General features: G+C 44.8%; 1 protein-coding gene across 7 annotated transcripts in view; it reads left to right on the top strand.

Moving 5' to 3' along the window:
* The window catches only part of SH3PXD2A (SH3 and PX domains 2A), a 272825-nt gene that overhangs the window by 197175 nt on the left and 49368 nt on the right, over positions 1-26282 (top strand). For all 7 annotated transcript variants that reach the window (XM_026117532.2, XM_026117530.2, XM_026117531.2 and 4 more), the window contains one exon: positions 254-385. In XM_026117532.2, coding sequence (XP_025973317.2) covers positions 254-385 — 132 coding nt within the window. The remainder of the gene's footprint in view (positions 1-253; positions 386-26282) is intronic.

Below are 26282 nucleotides of genomic sequence, written 5' to 3'. Positions count from 1 at the left end.
TTCTTTTTTTTTTTTTCCCCCTCCCCTTTTTCTTCTTCTTTTCTCCAATGTCCCTCTGTGCTGCTGGGTTGTGGGCCAGAGGAGGCTATTTCTATATGGCCAGCCATTTGGGGATATGCTGCGAGCCAAGGTTGTTTGCTGATTTGCTTGGCTCCAGTGACAAATTGGCCTGTCGTGAATTGGATGGACGGAGGTCGCTCTCGAGGAGCCATGGCTGGAAGCTGGCTTACAGCTTGCTTTTTCCCTTCCCCAGGTGCTGATGCTAGCTCCGAACCCATGATCCTGGAGCAATATGTGGTGGTGTCCAACTATGAGAAGCAGGAGAACTCTGAAATTAGCCTCCAGGCTGGAGAGGTCGTGGATGTCATAGAAAAAAATGAAAGCGGTAAGACAAGCTTATTTCTCTTTCCTCTTCCAGTGGTCAGATTTTCTTGCATGTGTTCCCCTCTTCTCGTTTCCCTCATCATTACTTGTAGCTGTATGTTAGCTCCATCTGGTACAGTCACTATGTCTGGCCGAGGATGTTGAAGTTTCTCAGTGTTGATTTGGGCTGGGGGCCAAATGTTGCCTTCCCCTGTAAGAATGTTTTGTAGGTTTTGTGTGTTAATTAGCCAAAGTACACTAATGGAAAACGAAGGTGAAGGAGAGAAGGATCTGCAGCTGATGAAGCTGATGTATAGCAGAATGATATAGCTGCCCTGCTGTCACTTCAAGTCTCTGTCAGCATTTCCATTGCTAACTCACTTTTTGGAGGATTTATAGGATGAGTGTTTAAAAATTGCTTGGGATGAAACTTGGCTTGACAGCATAGCCTGTGGCCCAGAACTCAGTGGGGAGGGGATGTGCGTAGATAAATACGTGGCCATGCACAACCTCCAGACTTCTTGCAGAAGTGTTAATTGGGGAATTTTGAGGCAAGGAGGCAGAGCCTGTCATGTAAAAGCAGATAAAATCCCCTCTTCTGCTATCCATGGAATAGCCAGCCTCAGTTGGAAAAATGAGACTTTTGGCAAGTGTTTGTATAGACATCCTTTGTGTACTTTAACTTGTGGATGCCTGGTAGTTTTTAGTCAGCCTGAACAAATGTATGAGACTGTATATATGTAAGTATTTAGAGTGGGTTAACAGCTGGTTTAAATAAGTGCCTGTCTTCAGGGGCTCCCCTTCCTCCCCTCCATTGCTCCTTGTGCCTCTAATCCAAAGCTCTTATCTGGGGCTGGGGTTCCCAGCCCACTTGACTTGTGTGCCCTCATCTGGAGGGGCTGCTGGCATTTGGAACCCTTCAAATGAAGGCTTACGTTGTGGTAACTCGGCACATGGGGCCAACTAGGGCTGCCTGCTGTAGCACTCTGGGTATGCCAGAATTTGGGGGAGCCAGAACGCCCTAATCTGGGAATAAAATCCCCCTTCCAATACTGAGTCAGGTTACCCATAGTGATGACCATGCCTTGTAATTTTTTTTTAATGGTGTGGTAATTTTTCTGCTGTATGAAAGGCTAATGCTTGTTTGGCTCAAAGTGATGTACTCTGGTTTTTGGCCAGTGATTTTAGTGTGGTGTCCAAAAGGATAGTGTATGGAAATGCACTGGTGAGCGTGAGCAGAAATGCCTGTCTTTGGGGTATTGAACAGTGAATGCATCAGTTGCAAGGCTAGTAAAGAGGCCAAAATGCTCATATGCCCCATCTTAAAGAAATCGTTGTGGCTAGAGGAGAAAAAATGCCTTAACTTCTTATGTAGTGAGTGTCTGAGCTAAAGAAGTCTCCTTCCTTCCATGCCTGAGGGCTCCTCATTGCCAATATTGGGTGTTACTGCTGTCAGAACAAGCCTGGTTATTGTGGCAGCTCTTATTTGTACCCATAATATCCCTGTCCTTGATTCCTTATGGAGCCAAGGGAGTTGGGCTGTTTAAATAATACAAGTGTCTGAATTCCAAATTAAAAATGCGCACGAGGGAGTTGTAATGTGGCCTCTCCGCTTTGCGCAGTTCACATCACATTGTATTGAACCACATGGCATGCGAAGATGTGAATGGGGAGTGTCAGGGTGTAAATTTAAAGCAAGGGGTCCAAAAACATGGCTCTCCTGAGGAAATATCCTTGACCTTGGGTTACAGTCCTTAAGTCCACATGCTGATGCTCAGCAGCCAGGCTTCTTAATATCCATGTAAACAAGCAAGGAAGTCTGAAGCTCTGAACTCCACGTTATGGTCTTGCCCTTGATTCCCACGTACACTTGTCTTCCCATGGTCCAGCAGTCCTTGTAATCTCCCTAAAATAAGCATATTGATAACTCACTATAGCTTGATGCTGCCACGTACCTGCTGCAATTTAAAAGTGTGAGAGGCTGCACTATTGCTTTCCTTAACTTTCAGTATTGACCTGAAAAATCAAGTAGGAAATTGCCACTCTTCCATACCTATATAACATAAAAACATAAGCCACTAGTGATTTAGAGAGCATCACTTGCTTTGGATGCTTGTCTAGAATTTTCTGGCAGAGAAACAGTATTTTAGTTTTTCCAAGAACAGGTTTCCTAGCAAACTCGAACCCTCCTGGGTTAGGCATACCACAGGCATGACATTAATTGTAAGAATTCTTGTCCCTTCAACTAAAGCTGAAGGCATGAACCATATAGGTGGCACATGACACTATGGAAACTTTTGCTTGTGTTAACTTTTTATAAACATGTGACTTGTTTGAATTTGGGTGTCTAGTTTAGTGTAGGCAAGGATGTCTAGAAGACTTGGTTATGACTTCTACCAGCATGGGGATAACCTTTTTAAGAAAATAAGATTATTGGACTATGCATATGTGTAGTAATTCAACTTTCTGTGTAATCTACCATTATGTTGCTGTGATAAGCGTTGTGGAATTATAGGCCTAACTGTGCAAGTTAGTCCCACTCTTCTCCTGGTCCAGGCAAGTAGAAATGAAGGAAGCTGCTACTTGTGTGAACTGTGGGAGTGACAGTTTCTGCCAGAAAACGTTGCTCTGTATTATCCATATGGGACAGTGGTTCAGGAAACAAGACTAGAGGGCTTCTCGGCAGCATGAGAAGTCCTATCAGCCTGAATGTCATGCACCGAATGTGTTTTTTGCTGGCTGGTATCTCAGACTTCCCTGTGTGTGTACATACATATAACATAGCATATGTCTTGTTTTCGTGTATGTGTGGGGGTATGTGTTTTGTTTTTTTGTTTTTACACTGTACTTTGGGGAAGCTGGATATGAAAAGGCACGGATGACTGCTTGAATTTTAAAAGCCTTGCCTGAGCAGGGTTGCATATTCATACCTAGGGACACAGTAATGGTTCTTTTGTTTCTTGGAGTAGGAGAAACCTTGACTTGGCTCTGTTGCAGAGCTTTGTAGGAAAGAAACACCTTCTCTTTACTGGCCAGATGGCTCTATACCTTTTATACAGTGAAGTTCAAAAGCTTTTTTCTCAACCGTCATGCCCATCTTATGTTCTGCTGGGGGAGGGGGGGGATTTCTGACTGCTTCTAGGGCCTGAGCTAGGGTTACCGTCACCTCTGATGTTTGCATCCAAGTTCAGTGTCTACCAGAAGGAAGTGCTCTGTGCTTTCAAAGACTATTGAATAAAACAGAAGTAGAGGGGAAAAAACCTCTCGTATTTGATCTAGTGAAGTCTTACCTTGTTGTTGTCAGGCTAAGTTAACTTCACCTTAAATAAGTGTGGTGCATTTGCTGTAAGGTATTACTCAGTGCAGCTTTTACTGTATCTGAGAGATGGGATTTGAGGCCTCTTGCAGTCAGACATGTGCAGACCCATGGTTCTGTAGGGCCTTGCTTTATCCTTGGTTTTTCTTTTCGCTAAGACTGGGTGAGATGGTCTTCATCACTGTGCCAGTGAAAGTCGTGACTTGGACATCACTTATAGTTAAGCCTTCTGCTCAATATTATGAGTGAAAAGTAAGGTCAGCGTGGCATCTGTGACAAATAATTTTTTTTTATCTCTGTTATTAAGCCAATGGGTCACTCTAACCTGACTTGCTACAACTGCGACAGAAGCAAATTTTTCTAGGCTGAAAAACTTGTAGGGTTTTTGTATTTCAAGACGAATTACTTAATGTAGCAACTCTGTCTCTGAAACTGGGTTCTTGTGGCAAATGCCTATCTTGGCTTAACAAAAGCTGTCCTTAAGACCTTCCTCTGAAGGTTGTGAGTGGAAGCCCCATTTTGTGCTAGATGTGTGTCTGATAGGATATTTATCTATTTTTCCCTCAGCTGAGTAGGGAAAAATCTGAAATGATCACTAATGCATCAAGAGAAAGATAGTTTTGCATGCTTTCCAGATAGCCCCTGTAGCTGCAGCCTGTTCCTCAAGGCTGTGTTCTCTGGAAATAACTGTGCCTTGCTGAAATGCACCCCAACCAACCTGCATCCTCCAACACTGTCTCAACATCTCCATGCAGTTTCAACATGACAGTGCGAATAGTTGACTCTGAGTCTTGTCTGTCAAGCACAAAATGCTTTTTAATCTCAACAAAAAAAACTCATGGAATGGAGAAGAAAAAAAAAAAACCACTTATTTGCCCTGAGGAACTGAAATGCTCTGACTTCACAGCACAAATCCAGTGTAGGCTTCCTTAAGACGGAAAGGGGAGGGCCTGGGCCTGAGTGGCTCCCTCCTTGCCAAGTTTAGCGTGGATGTGGCTTGAAATGGTCAAGTTATAAACTGTGGCGGCAGTGTTTGCAATGGAAAACCTGACAGGCAGTGGAGAATAAGCACACTGCTGAGCACCGCCGGCACTGCTGCTCCTTCGTCGCAGCTCTGATCGGAGGCAGGACGGGGCTCTTCCCTCGCAGCCCGCCAGGCACCGCTTTTGCGGGGCAGGGAGCGTGCGATGGCATTTTCAGCCGGGCTGCACAAGCCCAGAGCAGTTTTCTTTGCAATTACATGACTGCAGACCAATTTGCAATATTGTATTACACACAATATGTAAAATGAAGTTATTGTGGCTAGCGTAACTTTACCGGGACCCAAAGGGATCTCCGGGAAGGGAGACTCCTTCTCGCCCTTTGCTGAGGTGCTGCGCAGCTGCATGGTGCTGCGGTGTGACCTGTTGCCCCCAGGAAGGCCTGGTGTCCTAGCAGAGGGCTTTTTGAGGCTTGCTGGTTGTTTTCACGGTGTTAGGAGAACTGTATGTGCCTGGCAACCTGCTCTGTGTTGGTGTCTGGTGTTGCTCATGCCATGTGCTGGCTGCAGATGGAGTGGGGAAGAGGGAGGCTGAGAGGCTGTGGCCCCCTTGCGACTCTGACCTCCCTGTCATGGGCACCCTCTCGGGGTCTGGGGGCTCCTCAGCTTCTGCTGCTCGTGGCACGCAAGGCACCCTTTGAGGGTGGTGCGTTCCAGGCACCGAGGACGCTTTCTGTGACCAGCTACCGCCTCTTGGCTAAAGGCACACCCTCCCAGTGGCCAAAATAAAACAAGATGTCTGTCTGCATCTCGTGGATCGGTCTTCCAGCCCTAAATCCTACCCCTCTGCCACACTTGCTTCTCCAGCTAGCATTAATATCTCATCCCTTCCTTCTCGTTTTTTTTTTCAAAGGTAACTAATAAATGGTTTTGTGCAGTCTTCAGGATTTCCTCCGCTCCTGTCTCACCTCTGCTTTCTGCTGCTTTAGCCCTTCCTTGGGGATGTTACCCTCTTCACGCTCCCCCTTATGTGCACAAGGAGTGTGGCACTGAGCTTGCTAGCAAACGTCTCTGAGCTTGTAGCGTTACCCTGTTGCAGATGTTGGCCCAGACCCAGCACTCGTCTCTGTTCTGACAGATGAAAGCGATATGCTGGCAGTTTCCTAGGCTTCGAATGGGGATGTAGCTTTACTCCACATGGCAAATGCAGTCACCATGTTTGTTTATGAAATGTCAACAGTTGTGCATTCAGGGGCTGGATGTGTAGCCTGATACAGGACGCCTAATTGCCAATATCATGCATTATTTCAGGTGCAATTGTGCATGCTGGCTTGCCCTGGGAAGCGCTTTTTCCTTACAAAGCATTTCAAGAGAGCATGGTCCAGCAGATGTGATCCAGGACTTAATTTCTGTTTGTACAGCCAGCCCTGACCTGCTGTTTGCTCTGAGAAAGTTGCTTCAGTTCTTTGCATTTCCATTCCTTTCCATCACCGAAAATGTGTATTTGAATTGTAAACTTTGTAGGAGACTGTGGCCATGCTTTAAAGTAAATACTTGCTAATACAATGGACCTTCCTTTTCATCAGTCCTTGAGCTATGACTGGAATTTTAGGAGGAGAAACAAACACTTAAATAGGTCAAACACCTTTCCTCTAGCCCTGGCGGTTTCATCCAGGAGGACAGGTTTAGATAAGTGGCCACCTCTAAATACCTTGTGTAACTACTCCTGTGTTTGTAATTCTCCAACAGGGCCGAGTTCAAGGCGGGATCTGCCAAATCCTTTACTTGTGCAAAAAAATAAGGCCTCTATTTAAGTTGTGACAGTAAACTCGACATGTCCTGTTCTGAACCTACTGCTGCCTTGCCGTCCTCCCTGCCTTGCAGTGCCCATCGCCAGCCCCGGGGCAAAGGATACTTGATCCACTCATGAATCGGTTCCTGCCCTGCTGCAGTTCTCTGCCCAGTGCATGAAGGCAAACGCAGACACCAGCCATCCAAGGAGGCAGGGTGGGTGATCAGGGATTTCTGGCTAGAAGTTACTAGAAAGCCATTTCATATCCAAAAAAAAAAAAAAAAAAGCGCCCTTTTTGAGTGACGTTTTCCCTCCAAACAGGAACCATGCTGGCAAAGCTGAAATGCTTTAATCTCCTGTAAATGCTCACAGCCCAATGGCTGGAGAAGGGCTTCTCTGTGTGCTGGCAAAGTTTTGGAGCAGCCTGTGTTGAGAGTGAGGATGCTGACAGTGCTCGTTTGTCTTGTTGTAGCAGCACTTCTCTTCAGGCTTTTTGGAGCTAGTGATCAAGACTGGTGGTTCTCTAGCCTTGTTCCATAGCAGTATGACCTAGAAAGCATCCTGTGGGGTGTGTGTTTGTGTCCCAAAGAGATGAAAATCAGCTCTGCTGGCTGCAAGGGGTGGGGTTTGTTTCTAACTTCAGCTGCCTGGAAGCTGGTGTCCATGGAGGAGCCGAGATGTCTTGTTCTAAAGCAGCTGATGGAAATGGGATCGGTGGAGCATTGGCAGGATGGACAGGAACGTTCCGAGATCACTCTGGGCTCTGTGCTGGCTCCAGCGGAAGCCAGAAATGAGCAGACAGTTAAACTGGATGGGATGACTTGCTCTAGCTAAGCTGTCACAGGAGATCAGCTCCTTTCTGGGAATGCAGACTGACCAACCCCACAAATGCAGCAAACAGGCCCTCCCTCTTCCAGCGACATGTTTGCAGAAAGCTGAATGGATGGAGGGAGAACGTACACCAGAAACGGCCAGGTCCACAGGCGATGAGGAGGAGCCCTCCTTCCTCTGCCTGTCCCCAGGGAGCCCAAGGGTGGGGTGACACTCTCTAATGGCTTTAACAGCTGTACTAAGCTGGAAGCAGCCCTTGATGGTCTAGCCTGACCTCTCTGGTGATTCTGTTTCGCAAGCTGCTTTTTTAACCCCTTTTCTTGCCTTTTTTCTGAACTGATTGAATTGTTAAATGCATGGCCTTGCAAGGGAAAGGTGGTGGCTGCTTTCTTCCCCTGACTGCGAAATTCTAAGCAGTTGAAGGCTGTTAGCATGGCTGAAGCCCTAAATTGTGTCAAGAATTTAACTGTGCCCATGAGGGTAGCATGGCGTGACTTTTGTGAAGCATTTACCAGAGTCCCAGCTCAAAGCTTTCCTGGGCTCATGTTTGAACAATAAGCTGTTTGGGATTGAAACATCCCAGACCTATTGCTTGAACATCACCATACTGATGTGTCAGTTAGGGTTTAAAGGCTGCTGCATAAAACAAAATGTTTGCATTGTGAATTTGCTACTGTCCTGTGGTGTCTGAATGTTTTTCTTCCTCCCCACTTACTATAAATCACATGGCAAGTGGTGCGTGTTTTCTGTGTTTAAGAGCTTGGAAGGCAGTTCTCTACAATGGACCCAAAATAGGGTTGCTAACACACTGCGTGTAGCTGCCCTGTCACTGTGGATAGTGAGGTGGCTGTCCTCCATTGCCACCTTTGAAATAGCTACAGTACTAGTGACTGTGCAAAGGGCTTGAGTGGGCTCCTCTTCTGCCAGGAATACCCATTCCAGCCCTGTGACAGGTTCCTGCTCATCCTTGGAAAAGTAGAAAGCATCTCTGTAATTCTGCTGTGAAGTGTCCGTCTCTCTTCTGGGAAGCTCTTCTGTTTTGTAGACATCCTTGCTTGTTTTTCCTGGGCCCACAAATTTAAACTGAATTGCACATTTGCTTTTCCTTTTTGGTTACAAACACATTCTGAGCACTTGAAATGTGGCCTTTTGGTAACATTATGCCCCTCGCAATACGTAATTCTGCTGAAGTTTTACTGGGATGCCTCCAGACTTCTCTGGAGCTCTGCTAGTAGGGATATTTTGCTTGATGGCATGGTAGAGTTTAATTGGTAGCTTGTATTATTTGAGTCCCAGTCGAGTTGGCTGTGGGAGCAGCTTAATGTCATGCTTCAGTGCATCCATAACCTTGCTAATGTTGACTAATAGTGCTCTTTCCTCAGGTTCATCGTGGAAGATCTCAGTGTAGTTAATGACCATCTTCCAAGCAGTGCTGCCCCATTTCATTCTCATATAGAGGGAAAATGATGAAAAAGTATATAAGGAGCAGAGACGTGATGGGATCATAATCCATCAAAGCCTTCTCCTCTTTATATCTATTAGATACCTTCTGTGTAGTGTTGGCTTTTAAAATTTGTTTTAAGAAACTTCTCTCTAGATAGAGCCATGATAAAAACAAACTTCCAATTTGAAAGCATCCTCGTAGAGCATAACTTCTCAAATGCCTGGGGCTGTAATGTGTTTTACTTCCCCCCCCCCCCTTGTCCAGTTCCCAGTGTTTATCTTAATCTCGGGCAACTGGTATTCCAACAGGGCTAGTTCAGTTACTCATGTATTTTCCTTTTTATGGAGACATTCAAAGTCCAACCACTTTGACTTTTGCCTCTGTTTGTCTTGTCTTTAGCTGATGTCATGTCTTTGGCACAGCACCCCTGCCCCCATCTTCACTAAGCACTAAGGAAAAGGGTTATTGCTGTGAATAGGACATCTCCGAATCTATTAAACATGTATCTACAGAGCTGGTTTTCCCCTCTGCTGTATTCTAAGTATCCTGTGGAAATAGCTGGGTTCTCTTTCCAACTTCTCTCCGCCTGGCTTGAAGTAGAACAAAGTATCACTGGTTCAGTGCCCTCAAGTTCTCTAATCTCACAAGAAACAGGAACTGGAGCCTGGTGAGAAGAATCCCCTGGCCATCAGAAACCTCAGAAACCCCCCTGTGCTGCCATGCTTAGGGCTGGGGGGACGCATGCTACCAGAACAACAGGTCAGGAAGTCCGCGCCAGGAAACCTGCAAGGTCTGGAGGTGGCGATAGTCGCCTCAGCGTTACTTGGATCTCAGCAGTGCAAGCCCACATGCAGGGGCAGAGCCTTCGTCGACAGGATCGCAGAGGTCCTGAAGCACTCAGTCTGTGGGTGTGGAGCCTTTTCTGGTCTCCAGACCACGGGAAGCACAGCTTCAAGGGCTGTCATTTCGAGCTTTTTTTTTCCTTCCAAAGATTGTTTCTTATCTGCAGTTAATTAGACTCCCCCCTTCCCCAGCTTCAAAGGGTTGAGACCCTTAGACACCCTCTAGGAGTAGTGAGGGAACAAGTCTTACTGGACTTCATATTGGTAGGTGTGGACACAAAATCTGTGCCAGCACTTCTGGGACTGCCCTGCTAGTCTGGCTGGTTGGGAGAGGGTGGGAGGCGACCACTGAAACTATGGACTTCAAACCTTAGTCCTCTATAAAGGCAATTTAGCCTTGAGGGAAACTGTGTGTGCATCTGTAGGTGTGGAGCAGCCAAGACAGCAGGTAATGCTACCTTTCACTTGGCTGTACAACAGAGCCAGGTACCCTTGAGTAGTAGACTCTTTCCTAGACTTCTGAAAATTTCAATTCTGAAACTTCCAGATGCCTGTAAGTTCCCTCCTCTTTCCTTCTCATTTAATCCTTTTGCACTGAGCCTTTATACTCAAGCAGATGGTTAAAGTCACTCTGTTTCCACTGCATACCCTGTTTGGAGCCCAGGATGGCAAGCTGAAAAGGAAAAAAATTTACGCAACATCCCTGGTTGGAGCCTTTAATCATTACCTCCTCCATTTAGGCAACCACTGCCAGTTTTGGGACCCTGAAACCTTCCCCAAGAAAATATTTCCAAGGAAAATCTGCTTTTCATATTAGAATACTTAAACTTTCTAATGATTATGTTTCCTGTATCAGCCAAATAGGTCACCAGCTCAGCACTGCTGCAAGAAACTAACTAATGCCAAGAAGATATAAGGATATTACTAAGGCCTTCCAATCAGTTCTATAATTACCTTATGGGCTGCATTCCTTGGGATATGACTGCTTGCTTTTTTTTTTTTTTTTTTTTTTTTTTTTTTTTAGCATTGTCTTAAGTTTTTGTTACATCAAAGTCTCTTAAAGCAAATCAGCCCCAGGAATCCTAAACTTAATGCATGGTGACTGACATTTTCTGCCCTTTGTTCTTGTTAATCAGAAAAGCAATTAGACACAAAGGCTTTGGCTCTTGTGGTGGCTTTTAGGCCTGTTTTGTCAAAGTAAGCAAAAGACTGATGGTGCATTTTGTTGTGTCAGATGAGGACAAAATTAATAAAGGATGGAGGAGATTTTTTTTTTTCCTCCAAGCTGCACAGCAAATAAGCAGTTCTAATAATACTTTGGCAGTGAAATGGGAGCTGTAATCATTAGCAGACGAGTTTCAGTTACAACCAGCAGCGTAACTCCTTACTTTTGGTTTTCATGTTAAAAAGAGTTCAGTTTCCCCACAAACCAATTTCTTGTCCATCTTCAGATTAAGCAAAACCTATAAAAGTAATTGCCTTGCTTATGAGTTTCATAATACAATCAGGTTTAGGGGGATGGCTTAAGAGGGGTGTATGTCTGCTTTTTCCCTTCTGCCCCTTGGGCTGCGACATTGGGCTTTCCAGTGTTCTTGACTGAGATTCTAATTATTTTTTTGTGGTAGAAAGTTCCTTGGATTCTGGCTGGATTAACCGAAGTACTTCTGGAACATGCATAGGATGAGATGGGCTCTCTTGGATCTCCATTTTATTGGCTGGCTTCTCTTTACTATTTTTATTGGCCAGTTATTTTTTTTCCTGTATCTTGATACTGTGTGACTTCATCTGAAAGTTTCACATGCAATGGGACATCATTTTATTGTTTCAAATGAAACTGGACTGCAGTTATATTGGCAATGCTGTTAAACTTAAACTTGGTGGTGATGCCAAGTATTTCCCAGACCTTGCCTGAGTCTGTATCTTATATTTCTTCCTGTAACACAGATGCATGCCAGAGAGTCCTAGTCTGTTGCTCCGAAAAGTTGTTTTAATTCTCTTCAGGGAATTGCCTCCTGCTGCTCTCTTCCTCTCACACATCACACGCACACCCCTTTCTGGTAAGCGTGCTGCTGGGACGGTGTTTAATGAAAGCAGATCTTTGCAGTGGTTCGAGGGGAAGAGCCATGCTCAGCACACTGACATGCTGCAGATCTAGCTCTAGTGAAGTATGGTTTGCTCCTGTATTAATACAGCTGCCACACATTTGCTTAAGAATCCCGGATTGGTTCGATGCTTGGATAAAAGAGAAAAATAAATTGTTACTTTCATGAGTAGCAGCAGCTTGACTAGCTAGATGGGTGCTGGCGTGCACATGTCTACACTGGCAAGTGTAAGGTAACACCTTTGTTGTCCAAGTCTTGAGGCACTGTGCTGGCTTTCCAGCAGTGAAGTATGCACAGGTGAAATGCCTCCTTCTTAAAGGCCACTAGTTTTTGAGGATTCTGGGTAACGGCATACAAAACCCAACAATTTGAATGCTGAACTTTGGTGTCCTGAACCTGTGAAACAAATTTAAGGAATCCCTGGACATAGTCCCTACTCAAACTGCAGCCCACAGTGGGGTGCAAGTGCGTGTTGCACAGGGTAAATCTTACACAGAGGTGACCCTAGGACTGGAAGAGAAGTTTTAACATTAAAACCTGGATCATTGCCTTGAACTTTAGAGATCAAAATGCTCTTTATGAATTTGGGCTTTTGTAGCATCTGGATGTTCTTGGAGGCACCCCTGCATGAAGAAAAACTGATGGACTTGACCCACTTTTTCTTAACCAGGCAGAGCTAGAGACTTGGTGTGGGTAACATGACTCTGCGAGAGTCATTGCAGTGATTTTGGAAACACTGCAATTAAATGTGTGGTTAATCCATTCAGTGCCCTGGAAACTACTCTGAAGAATCTGCATTTGGGTTGGGGGGAGGCTGCATAGACTGATTCACAGGAGAGAAGGTGAAGTGTGTTTGTTTACTCTGAAAAAGAGGATCAGGAATTTGAGACTCTCTCTCTGAGTTTTGCTCTTAATCCTGTCTAAAACTTCTTGCCCTTACTGAGATGGAAACTGGAGTATGAGGAACCAAAATTACAGGATGGCAGTATGCGTCTAAATGACTTTCTTGTTTCAAGACTTTGACATAAAAATGTCTGAATAGAAGTGTGAAATAGCTTACCATTTCTGGTCACCTTGTAGTCCCCATTTTCCAGACAAACAGGACAACTGAGCACTATAGAAAACACCGCTTTTGCTCTTCCTGAGCACGAGCACAGTTGGCTCCTGTACCAAATATGAGTTAAACTACACATTTGGCCATTCCAGACATCTTTAGTGTGTTCTTGGAGCTGACTGTACACTTCCTGGGCTCCTAGCCTGTGAATTTTAAAATAGAAATGAGCCTCTGGGGGCTGGTGTGTGAACCACTTCACTCAGCTGAAAACTAGGAAGTTTAGCATTTCTCTCTATCCTCTGGGCCTGAGAGCCAGCCACAAGAACGTGCTGCTTTCCCAACCCCACCCCAGAGAGTCTCCCATGCAAACACTCCTAAATAGCAACCGGCATCACTTAATGAGGATGCTGTCCACACAATGTGCATGCAGGAATTCGGAGACTGACTTGTCTGGGGATGGCTTGCAAGATACTTGCTGACACTGGTTTAAATTTGGTTCAGGTTAACAGGAATTGCTGTTTAGTGGCATTTGTGGGAAACTGTTGGTGGTTTCAGGGAAACTTCCATTACGGATGAGATGTGTCCACCCTTTGCAGTGCAGTGACAGATGCCAGCATTGAGGGCAACATGCAAAGATGCTTCTGGCATTGCACAAAGGCCTTTTTCCTCCCTTTAAGTGCAGACAAGGCAGGGGCTGAGTGGCTGGGCATTCACAGGTATGTCAAGGAAGTGTGGCAACAGGAATAAACGTGAAGGCTGGACCAAACTCCTTGGCAGCCTGCAGCCTTTGCGAAGGGTGCCAGCTGAACTAGCAGGCTGCTGCTAAATAATAGCACGAAATCCATGGTGATTCAGGAAGACTCATCTGCTTCATTAGAAAGTTGGCTGAACTAGCAACTCTTTTCCTGTGTTCCCAAACTGTTCCTCCTCCACTTCTTCTTTGCCTCTTGTTTCATCATACTCCAAATGGACCATCTGACTGGCCCTGGGTAAATTTAGTAGAAACTTAGAATGAGCACAGGAAGGGAGGCCTGAAATCATAGCATACTTGAGAGTGAGGGTGGGCATTAGCAGCTTCCTTTCTGGAAATCACTCATTCTGTGACTACTTTTGTTGTTTCTTTCTACTGATCTCTTGTACCTTCGGCAGAGAACAGCTAAAGCTGTGGAGAGCTAAAGCCTTTGTTAGGAGGGTGCTCCTGGCCAGCTGGAAACTCTCTAAGGACATGTAATGCAGCATGTTCTTCAGTTTAAGGAAAGCAAAATCCTATGTTTTTGTGGGACTGAAGTTTTGCCGTAGTCAACCCTGACAATGTGGAGTTGAGGCATTTTTCTGCAGCTCTCTGAGCTGTGCCTTCAGTTGGTCTGCATGTATGGACTAGGATTGCACTTCTGCGGTAGAGCTCTGGAGTCACTGTCCATTAGTACTTAGTGTTTTTCTTGCAAGTGAATTGGCAGGAAGAGCCTAGATTGCTATAGCTGAGCACTGACCTAGATTGCTAAAAGCAGCCCTCACTTAAGAAAGCAAATTTCACAACTGTAGTCTCCCCTGTTCAACTGGAGCCACAACAGAGGTCAGAACTGCTTATTTTTCCCTTTCGAAGCTAAACAGTAATGCTGTCTGGGAGAAAGTGGGCTTGTAAAGGCAGTGGTGTCCTGGAAATTGCAAGGTTCAACCAAATGCTTACCCTAGGCTAACTTTTATTTCAGATGGACAGCTTCCACAGGTGATATAACAAGTAGCCATAGAGAGAATATCTGGAGAAACCTGGTAATATCACAGCTAATGATGTGAAGCATCTTGGGTGCTTCTATTTGTGGCTAATACTCTTCTGCAATGTGTTTGTAGCCTCAGCAATACTCAGTTTTGTAACCAATCCTTAGGGTGTTTTTGGGCCATAGGGGGAAGGATGTGCTGGAATGAACAGTCCACTTCTTTTCTCCTTCTGAAACTTTAATATGGGACAAAAAAAGAAAAATAGAGGAGTAATTCATCCCACAGGCTGTACTGTTAATGCCATAAAGTTTGTGAGCAGTACGTGGCCAACATCTGTGAAAACAGTCCAGGTGCATTAGTTACAGGAGGTGTCTTGTGGCCCAAAAGGCAAAATAACTCTAAAGTTGGTTTTTGGTTTTGCTTTTTGTGTTTTTTTTTTTCCTTTGATGTTTTACTTGAATGTATCCCTCTGCTACCCACTCCCCATTCCCCCCCCCATTACTTTTTTCCTTCCTGTGGTCTGCAGTGTCTGTGCTAACTTTCAGTTTGGAGGAGGAGGATGAGTCTCTTGTGTGACTGTCGGGTTTTTCATCCTTCTTTGCTGTTTTGGTGCTTTACATTCAGGGAAGCCAGCTTTGAGGCAGTGACAAGCTGATAGGCTTGTATAGTTTTGCCTGTGAATGGGTGTAAATAACCACTTTTCTCAAGTCAGACTGTCCCAGATGATCATCGCATTTCTGGTACCTGGGTGCCCAGTTGCACTTGATACTTGCATGCTCCTTTCCATGGTTGATTTGGGCAGCATTAGACTCTCCCTTTTGCTGGGAACTGTACGGCATCATAATCTTCCCCTCAAATGAAAAAGCTGTGTCTGTTGTCACTGGCTTGTGACAGGGTAGTTTTAGTATGGCACACGGGGCCGTAAGCCCTGCAGCTCAAACCAGTGGGCACATGAATGGCCGTAGCTGTGTCTGCTGACAGCTCATAAAACTCATCCTGCAGCGGTAGCCAGGAAGCTCCTGAGTGCGTAGGAGGCTGACCACTATTACGCAGCTATCCTGTTTTGTTTCTGTGCTATCCGGGGCTGGAGAACTTGGAAGTGGATGCTGGCAGAAACGAAACCTTCTCACAAGACTCTTGCTCTGTGCTTGGAGAACTGAAGTCACATTGTGAAGCCTAAATCCATGATGGGATTGGATGGTGCTGATTCAAGGGGTCCTAAGAACCGTGCCAGAAGCACATTTTCAAAAAGTGAAGTGTTGACTATTCAAGAACTGTTGAGACATGAGTGGAGTCTTTTGAGCAAGTGCTTTCAATTTGTATTTGGATGTTTGTCTGTCTTCTGTTTCAAAGCTGATAGTATCCTGTATGTGGAATTTTGCCTAAAAGTGTTCAGGAATTAGTGTTTGAAGGATGGCAGAAGGGAATCAAGAGGCAGAAGATGTGGTGTGATCAAATTGGGGCTGAAGAAGTGGCAGCAGTAGGAACTCACTGTTTCTACTGAAAACTGGTTTCTGAATAGGTGGCAGAAAGTTTGGAAAAATCTAAGCGTGCTTCCTCATCAAAATGAGGAGCAGGCTTTGGGTGAAATGGGAGTTGAGTGCCCAGTTTTCCTTTGTAAAACTGAAGTTTTTCAAACTCCCAATTTGTCAGTAAGCTATCTGTCTTCTCCCAATACCACCTTTCTTCTCTGCAAAACAAGGCCCTTGGTGGGCAGCAGCTATAGGAGCATGATCAATGTTTGCTTCAGTTAATAGTATATTACATTTTGTAGTACACTTTGAAGCTTCTCACTGTTTTATGAGCTTTCTATAGCATTCATAGGAATAAGCTGTAAATGTTGTATGGCTTCTGAACTACACTTAAGCAGCTACACATGGGTTCAAGATGAGAAATTAGGTTTCCAATCCAGACTTTCCCAAAATAGGAGGAATGCGGGTTGTGTTCTGTCTAGCGTTTTTGTTTTGGATATGAGGCTTTTGGTTCATGTCAGTCTTGGAGGAGGGGAAAGCTATCAAATGCCACAGAATCCCAAACTGCTCTTTGTACAGCGGCTCTAGCCAGAGACACAGCAGTGCTGGGTTTCTGCTGAATTAGTGAGCAAGGACTTAATCATGTGACAGCAGCATGAGGGCTTCCTGGTGGAAGCAGAAGTTGGTGGATCTTACAGGAATGTGTAGAGTAACATTTCCTAAGGTGCATGTAGATATCAAAAAAGCTTAGCTTGTGGCTACCTTTCCTCTTCCCCTCTCCAAATTGCTATTGAAAACCCAGCTTCCCATGGAGTTTTAAGGAAATGGTCATGCTTTCCTTTTTTATCAACTCCTTCTCGCCTCTTCTGCTTTCTGCAGTTTCTGTACTTTAGCCCATAGTAATCTGCCTTGAGCGTAACATCATGGAGTTGATGCCTCCCAGTGGAATAGGACATCTGGCTTCCCTGTGTACTCAGTCCCCCAGGCTACTGAGCAGCCCGATTGCTGCCTGTGCCACGGCAGCTGCCTTGATGTTGATGCCCTGCAGAGAAGGGAAGCCCCTTCTGCCCAAAGTTAAGTGACCTCAGGTGTGATTAAACTCACTTCTCGTGTATGGGAGCTTGCTACTAAAGTGGCTTCTTCTGCAGGATGTATCTAAGCTGGCGTGAAAGATCTGGGCATTTTTGCTGAAGGCTTTGGAGTTCTGAAAGTGAAATTCTTGGAGTTCAGCATCTTACCCTGCTCCTTCCCCTCAAAGCCTACAAAACTCAAAATACTCAAAACAGTGTATGTGATGAGGATTACTGCTGGATTCTTTTCTAGCTAAAATGCCCAGTATTCTGAAAATGAAATAGAGCAGTCTCCTCCCCATCCCCATGTGATGTCTCTCTACCCCTCAATAACTGAAGTGTTTGACATAACGGGTGCTGGTTTAAACTTCCCTCATAATGTGTGCTGGGCTCAAGCTGTTCTTCAAAGCTCCCTAGAAAAGGGCAAGTACATGCATGCCTGCTGGGCTCCTGGCCCTGGTGTGCCTCGAGCCCAGGGAACAGGTGGCACTTCAGTTGGATGCTCTCCTCTTGGTGTGTGTTGCTCGAGCAGCTACCTATGCTGTCTCCAGCCTCATGGAGGCTGTTTATACTATTGGACTACACAGCCAGAGCAAACCAAGATCCTAATGGAAGACTTCTTGGAGGACTGAAACTGCTCCTGCACATCTGTCCTCCTTTGGAAAAGGTATTATGTGCTGAATTTATGAAATATTGTCAGAGGGGAAAGTGTTCTCATCTCTCAGGATCCAAGAGCCTCTAACTGTACATGGGTCAGCAGCGAATTGCAGGAGTTGAAGAGCCAAATACCATATTCTCCAATTATGCAGAGAACAGAAGCATGAATTTGCCAAAGGCAGTCAGTTGATACCTACTGGCCAGAAGTTCATATCTCTGCCCAACCTCATCTAATTTCATATTAATGTGGAAAACAAAGATTTGCTCAGACTCAGTGTGACTCTGGCCTCACACAGTAAAGATGCACATGTAGATGTTTTGTATAGCACAGAGCTTTCTGTAGGGTAGGTTTCTGTGCACTTCCAATTTATTATTGTAGATGTTATTTACCCATTTGGAATCCCTCTCTGTTCATATTTAACATTTGATTGTATTCTTAAAACTCTAAGAACGTCTTCATGGTGAGGTTTTTAGTACTGACTAGTCTAGCTTTGATGTACTTGCCAAACATCTGTGTGCTTTCTATATATTTTTCCTCTTGCCTTCAGAAAAAGGATGGTTGCGTTTATTTGTGGATGAAATACTTTGCTAGGAATGACTGTAAATCTGAAGGGCTGAAAATTGTCGAGTGAACTCATAGACGATAGTAACGGAGAATAAGGAATTAGTCCTGGTATATAGTCTGGAAAAATATTAATTCTTCAGAACTTTTTGCTGGATTTGGGATATCTAGAAATTAGAAATCCAGCAAAGCTTCTGATCTGGAAAGTTGATGTTACCGGAAAATGTCAATGTTGTGGCAGGGCTAGCACAGGCGGACTGGAAGGTGCTAGCAACCTTGTTGGCCCTGTGCATGGGGAAGAGCTTGCTGACAAATAGAGATGTCTGCTTTCTGTTCCTAGATCTTCTGGTGCCCCTTCAAAGGGCCTCTGATTTATATGAGCACTGATATTACTGATATTGCTAATAGTTAACTGGATGTTGATGTTGTACTATTGAAACTTTTACTGTTAAAGCCACGTGAAAGGTATGCTGTATGAACCAAAGAGTATGGTGCACTGAGCTGAAGTCAAAAACATCAACTATCTGATTCAGTGTAAATATAAATTGCCCATCAAGGAAGTATGAAAGAAGTGGCTAAAAGGTGTTGTACTGACTTTTAATTACATCGATAACTGGCAAACTCCATATTCCGCTTTGTATTTTCTTGGTAGATGGTGCTGTCACTGTAATGTCAGTTCCTAATAGTTCTGTTCCTTTTGCTGTCCCCCCGCCCCCCAAATTACTTGGGGGGGGGGGGTGCTATTTGAAGCCCCCTGTTACAGGAGGGTACAGGTTCTCCAGAGAGCTAGTGTATCTGGAGTAGCAAAAGCCTGTCTGCAGAAGTACAGCGTGACTGAAGTACTGGATTTTGTAGGAGCAAGACTTGGATGTGTATTTGTCTCTGTGTAGGTTCAAGCAGACTGCTCAAGGCTGGAGGGACACTGAATGCCAAGGGCTGCATGTGCTTGCAGCTGGGTCTCTAACTCCCGCCTCTTACTGAGCACTTCGTTGTGATTCAGATGTAGGGATGCTTTTGGCACGTTTCAGCTGTTGGAATTCAGGTTATCTGAGTGAGAATATAGGCCCTTTGGGGTGTTTCACAAGTCTCATTCCTGGGGATCTTTATGTGCCAGTTTGGGGAGTTTGCTGGAAGTCCTGTATCGCTCCGGAGAGGAATGTCATTGGTGCCTGGAGCAGTGCTGTGAATAGGCTTACACTTGGCCAAGGAATGTGCCCTTAATATAGATGGGGTGCCCCAGATGCATTTCATGTATCAGTACAAAGAGGAGCAATCTAATCTGCGGAGAGTCTCTCCAGCCCTGCATGTGTTTGGCTTGGATGGCCTCATCCCCGCGCTTGGAGCTGGAGTATGTGTTGGCAGCAGGAAATCGTTGTCACAGAATAATTCTGAGCGCATAAGAGTCAAACCAAAGTTCATTTTGTTCTCTGTCTTTAAACTTACTGTTTGCTTGAGCAGGCAGGGGGTGCGTCAGCTGTTTTTTTTTTGTTTTTTGTTTTTTTTTTTTAAATCATCAATACCTCATCTCTGTAGTAATTCTGTTGCTATATCTGAATGAAATTTAATTTTCCTGAGACTTCTGACTCTGGTTAAAGATAGGCATCTTGCTTGCAAAATAAGGCTCTTCATAGACCTCATTTTAAATCACATAGCTACAGGGGCAGAAGTAGTGATTTAGGGTCACTTTTAGCTCGCTCTGTCCTGCATGTGTCTTTTTTGCCTTTAATAATCCCATGGTTGAAGTCTGCACTAACAATGTTTCTCAGAAGCTAAACACCAAAAATGGTCTTTAGACTCGATGCAACTGAACTGAGCGGCTATTGGGCATCTACCCTAAGGTATGTTAGCAGTGCTCAAAGATGCAGCTGTTGGTATCCTTTATTCTTGACTTGCTGTTGCTGCTTGCTAACTTGGTACTTTGATGAAATGTTGCTTAATCGTATCCAGTTGCAACGTGGCTTTAAGCAGTAGATCAGAAATCTCTTGAATGCTAATCTAAAGGTAAGCTATACTTTAAATAACTTAACTCTAACTGGACTATTGTAAAGGCTTTATCTGGCTCTCTTTTTTTCTTGCTATGAAATACTTGCACCCATCACAAACACTCATTTAGTTTTGAGAGGAAACAAATACAGCATGCTTTACCTGACTATATGGAAATCTTTTTGTAGTTAATTGCAAGGACGACATCTGGAGAAACAGCTATGCTTTTCTGGCTATGTCTCAGCATTTGAAAACTGAGCTGTGAGTAAATAAGCACAGACTTATCTGAAGGCCTGAGACATGGTTGGAAGGAGAACGCGAGCAAGGCTGGAAGTGACAACACAACTGTGATGAGTTAAAAACCCATTATTGGCCTAATGGTACCCTGATAGTTGTCCCTCAGTGGTGTAACTAGTGACTCTTTTCAGATGATATTTTTATCTCTTAAAGATGGAGCAGTTCACTTGTTGGCTCTGCTCCTCAGTTGAGCCAAGTGCTTAAGCCTGCACTTGACTAGAACATGCAGTTTGGGGACATTTTTTTTTTGTTGTTGTTTTTTCCTGCTAAATGTCTTTCCTGACCAGGAGACAAGCCTACTCAGATAAACCAGGTCCAAAAACTGCATCATCCTTTTATAAATGAATTCCTGGGTGAAACTAGTTACAATTCTGAAAATGGAGCTAGTGTGAGATGTTAACAACTCCATTCCTTCGTGGTGTTGGGGAGGGAAGTACTGGCAAGCATCAGAGCTACTGCTGGAGAAAAGAAAGACCATGAATGGAAAGATTTCCTGTCCTCCACCTGAAGACGGAGGATACTGACCCTGTTGTAAGGGGCTGCCTTGTTAGTGGAGAGGTAAAACTGGTAATATGCAAAGAGCTCAGTCAACTGGTTAATGGTTTTGCCTAGTCTAGTCTCTATAGAAGAGATATGAGGAAGAAAAGGGGACTGTGTTTGCATCTTTGGGGGGGAGGAGAGGACAGGGCAGGAAAGAGTTCCTGGAAGTTCATGGACAGGTATGTCTTAGCCATGCTGACACGTGTCTGTAAGTCACATCAGCAGATGTATCAAATGTTATTCTGAGCTCTGATGGTACTGTGAGGAGCATCATGTTCCCCTTGGAGATAAGGGTTTAAAGGAGACAAACACAAGCAAAACTCACTAGTTCCTTCCTGTAGGAGGAAGGTGCAAAGGTGCTTTTCTGAACCCATCCCTCTATAATGTGCATCTATTGCATCCAAGTAGAAGTAAACCTCATCTTCTAATGGGGGTTAGAATAGTTGTGGGCTTCAGGAAGTGCAGCCTGAAAATACTGACTTGTCTCTTGTTCATGGTTGAAAATGTCAGAAAGAAATCAAAACTGTGCTTTGAAATGTTAGTGGTTGTGATGCTCAAGACATGGCTTAGTCTATTTGACCTCACTTGCTACCATGATAGGTTTGTAGAAATACCTAAGTTCCTCTGGACCACTCTTGAGGCTTTTCTGGGACTTCCAGAAGGTGTTGCCAAGATAACTGCAGAAGAGGATGTGGTAGGGAGAAATTAGAGTAACAAAATAAAAATCTAGACAAATGTAGCCTATGAAGATTGTATTTTTTTGATGCAGAAGTTAGACTTGCAAGGTAGGTTTCCACCTTCTTGTCACTAGAATCTTCAATAAGCATCTTGAAGCAGGTTAGGTATCTGTGTGATCCTTCCTTAGATTGTAGTGGCTGGTGCCTGTTTCTTGAATAGCCCTGATACTGCAACTTCATTTAAGAAAGCTGTGATCCTCAGAATAAGTACTCTAGTAATGAATACTTAGCACAGTATAGATGAGCCAGGTGACATCTAATGGCTTGTGAGAGGGCAGATGAGATGTCAAAGGCCAGCAGCCCTCAATCTCTTTTGAATTTTTGCTTTCCTTCAGCTTGAATTGTGGACTAACAAGTAGTATCTCAACAAATCTAGGTTCTCGCAGGACAGAATTAAGTTCTTAATTTTAGCATGTTGTAAAGCTGACTTCCAGATTTTATGAAACCAGTTCTAATTATCTCATAGTATATGGATGAGCTCGTTAGCAGGGTAGGTAGGGGAAACTTCTTTAGAAATAAAATTAGCAATTTACCTTAACACTGCTAACTAGTTAATACTAGGTAACTATTAACACTAACTACAGCAAGTAGTGTGTGGCCATTCTAAAAATATGCAAATAAAGCTTGTTTTGTGTCCCACCTCATACTGGCTGAGTTGATACCAGGCAACCCATTGACTTATGCTAGGGACTTACTGCAAATATGTCAGTCAAATCAAATATGGTGAGCATGAAAATGGATTGCAAATGCAAAATAGTTACAATATCCCTTATCAAGGGAAGGAGGAACATGAGGAGGCAGCTTTGAACCTTCAGAAGGTTTCAGTTACAAGTCAGAAGCTTGACCAAGGAAGCCATCAGTGGCTTGGTGTACTCTGGAGGTTGCTCCACTGACTCCTCTGGCATTGAGGGTCACTAAGTTCAAAGGGGAGCTGGAAGTGATGTGTGTCCGTCCTGAAGAGCCTGGTCTTGGTTTGTGCCTTCTTCAGGCTGCATTGCACTGTTTTGCCAGCCTGGGGTCTGAGAGCTTAGTGTGTGTATTGAAGACCCTGGGCAGACAAGGGTGGGGGGATGTGGATTGGTCTCCCCAAGGTGAAAAGCAAAGGGAATTCCCCCTCCATAGTGGAGATTAGCAGCTACAGGAGTATGTACTTCTCTTCCTACCTAGGTTGGGTTCTTTCCACTCCATAATCCTTGTTCACAGCCCTTGTGTGGGAAGCAAGATGATAAAACGTCGATTCATTAGTTATCTTAAAATGTGCTGATAGATGTATTGGTCGTGCTGGAAATGCCCTGTTGCATGTATTTGCTGTGCTTGTGTTACAACTTCAATATATTCTTCCAAATATGCACATAGGTAATAAATTGGATGTTTTGGAATACATTTTCAGGGCATATAAGTGTTTGTTAAACCCTTGTTCCAACACTGTAATTAGTATGGCAGCTAACAGACCTATCCAAAGACTTATTTACTATCCAGACTGCTTTAAACTGAGAGAGCCATGCTTCTGTGATCTGTTTGGTTTTTATGGCAGTGCCTAAGGGCAGGCTGAGATCAGGGTCCTGTTGTGCTAGACATTTAGGCCATGTCTCCAGGGAATTAAAGTCTCTGTAAATGATATACAAAGGAAACATTGTTTAATTTTGCACCATGGGGGTGGGGAAGGGAAGTAACAAAGACTTGGAAATTGGGGAGGGGAAAACTCCTCTCTCCAAAGGAATTGCTTTAGTTCTCAGTTCTCTTGCAACCAACTCCTAAAACCTTGTCCAGCTCCCGAATGCAAGATCATCCTTTTCCTTAGTGGGATGCGTCTGCAGTGGGCTCTTCAGTGAACATCAGATGCTGCTCTGCTATGAGTTCTGATGAGGGGAAAACGAACCAAACTCAGCGGACCCTGGGCTTGCTTTGCTCCCTCTCTCTGGGTGTGCCCATCGTGTGCCACTGCCCTCTGGCCGAGCTGATACTCGGCTAACGCAGCTGAAGCTGGTGGGTTGCTGCTTTGCCTACAGACTGGGCGCACCAGCCACATGGTATTCAGTCTGCTTCGTTGTGCTCCATCACTGATCTTTGCTAGGATCAAAAGGGGGAATAAATGCATGTTTGTGGGAGGAAAAAAAAGGACAGTCAATTGATGAAGGGGCACAGCATGCCAGAATTGAAGGCTTTCTGTGGTGTTAGCATGGGCATGAGGGTGGAATAGCGACCGCTGGTTCAGGGTGAGGTGGAGAGTATGGCACTTGCAGCAGGGTTTGGCTGGGATTTGTTACAAGTAGTCCTATGTGTGCTCTCTTGGTAGCCTTGTGTCAGGGGTTTGATGTCCCTAGCACTCACACGGGCTAAATCTAAGTGACTCCCCATTGAAGTGATGAACACTGTGCCTCTGTATCATCTAACAGGTTTATGTAATCCCTTACTGTGCTGCTTGCTTATTTTAAATGGTGCTGTGTTGTATAATGCATGTGCATTTGTAATGGAAGGTCTGTAAATCTCCAGCTTCTCACCCAAGGACAGCATTACTCTTGCCCTTGTCTCAGGGTTGATTCTATTCTCTACATATCTGTCCTCTCTCAAGTCCACAAAATGTGTGGAGACTGACAGCTTTCCTGTATCTCACTTCATTAATTTGCCTTGCTAACCTCTGTGTAGCATCAGAAGATCAGCCTTGCTGAATATTGCCAGAAATATGCTTAGTGCCTGCTCTGGCTTTGGTCATTCAAGCTTGAAGAGACAGGCGTGAGAGTTAGAAAAGGAGAACGGTTAAGTGTTGGGACTTGGACTTACTGCACATCGAACTGTCACTTCCTGGAGGCAGACTGACAGACAGGCAGACTGACAAGTCACGTCTCAGAGGCACCCAGCCTTTCTGCACCAAGAAGGTGTTAATAGGAAAACATTTTTTGTTGTTCCCATCAGGCAAGATACTACTCAGTGAAGCGTTTCTAGCCTCTGTAAGCAGTGCAGTTATCTCTGTAAGGAACATCTGAGGCTAAATATCTGTCTTTAAAGTCCAAGTCCAAACCCAGATAACTGAGCCAGCTCAGAGAAATGAGATGCTTACTACCATGTCGCAAAAACCCTACTAAGATACTTGAGCAAAGCGTATAGTCTTCCTATCCAGAGGCCGAGCCAGAATAAGTAGAAGGAAGTACTTAGTTATTTGGCTGTATGTGGAGTATTTTCTGCAATGTAAGAGTGCTTTTTTTTGTCAAGGTGAGATGCCTGATGAGGCATCTTATCAGAGGTTTTAGTCTCAGTGGCTCCCATTTATTCACCTTCTTTTCTTACACTGCTGATGCACCTTTTCGTTAGCGCTAAGGGAACCAGATATCCCAATAATTTCTGCTGGCTTTTTTGATTTCTATGTGGATGAGCTGACTCTTCCCCTTCCTGAAGGTGAATGTCCCCATCTGTTCCCACCTGCAGAGACTGTCCTTGCTCTGTGGCTCTTCATGTCACACAGAGGGAAAAGCAAATCTTCCCCCTGCCCCACTCCCACTTTTTTTCTTCCAGCTTTTCTAAAACAGTTCAAAATGGGGCTAGTTCAGCTTCCTGCTGAACAAAACATAGTAACGTGGCTGCAAGCATCTCTAAACTTGAAAGAGGTCTGGAAAATCCTTCAGAAATTACTGAATTGGGTTTGTAATCTCTTCTGGGGAGCAGCGGCGATATGGCTTGCCCATGTATGTCCCTGTTCAGTACAGCGCGTTGGGTGAGTTGGCAGCCGGCTAGCGCACCGGCTGCTTTAGTGGCCTGCTGTTCATCACTCCGGGGCTCACTTCCGAAGCTGTCGTTTCCTGCGCTCTTGTGCAGTCGGGTCGTGGAGGCACGGCTCGCGGGGTCGCCGGAGAAACAGGGCTCGAACGGAGCCCCAGGGAAAAGCAGTGAGGCCGGGTCGGGGGGAGCGGAGCATTCGGTTAGGCTTACATCAGTACGTGTGATAACGTCCCATCTGGGCTGCGATCCTGCCAGACCCTGCTAATGAGGAAAGCTGGGCTGTTGTGTTTGGACGGGAGAGCTTCAAGGAACAGCCAGGATAGGGGAGCAGCGATTCATCAGATGGGTATTTGAGTGCTGCAAAGTGCCACTTCCCTGTGGACTGTGCTGGCCACTGGGAAACTGCAGTGTCCCCATTCCTTTAGGAGAAGGGTGTTGTGGCTCAGCAGCATCAGGCTGAACTAATATCACTTGCTTTGGTGTCTGATTTCTGCTGCATATAGGATAGTCCCGGCTCATTGCTTCAAACTCTTGTGTGGTGTTGCTGTATTTTCCTCTTGAGGTTACCAAAGTCTGTCTCAGAAGTGGCTGTTTTTTGACTGAAGTATGGGATCCCTGTATGATTTTTGACATTAGCACCTGGAGTGCTGCTGGGTACTCTACTAGGATCACTCCTAGTCCACCGACTCTTTCATTTCCCAGTCCTGTGGTTTTGAGGATTTCCCAGAGAGCGACTGATACCACCTTCTCTACAGACTTCAGAAGAAGATTGACAAAGGTCACTTCTGTTTTAATCTGTGCAGGAAGTAAA

This window comes from Dromaius novaehollandiae, chromosome 6 (assembly GCF_036370855.1).
Source record: "Dromaius novaehollandiae isolate bDroNov1 chromosome 6, bDroNov1.hap1, whole genome shotgun sequence".
NCBI classification, from domain to species: Eukaryota; Metazoa; Chordata; class Aves; order Casuariiformes; family Dromaiidae; genus Dromaius; species Dromaius novaehollandiae.
Note: the sequence above shows the minus strand (reverse complement) of the source record. Positions and strands in the feature narration are given on the sequence as shown.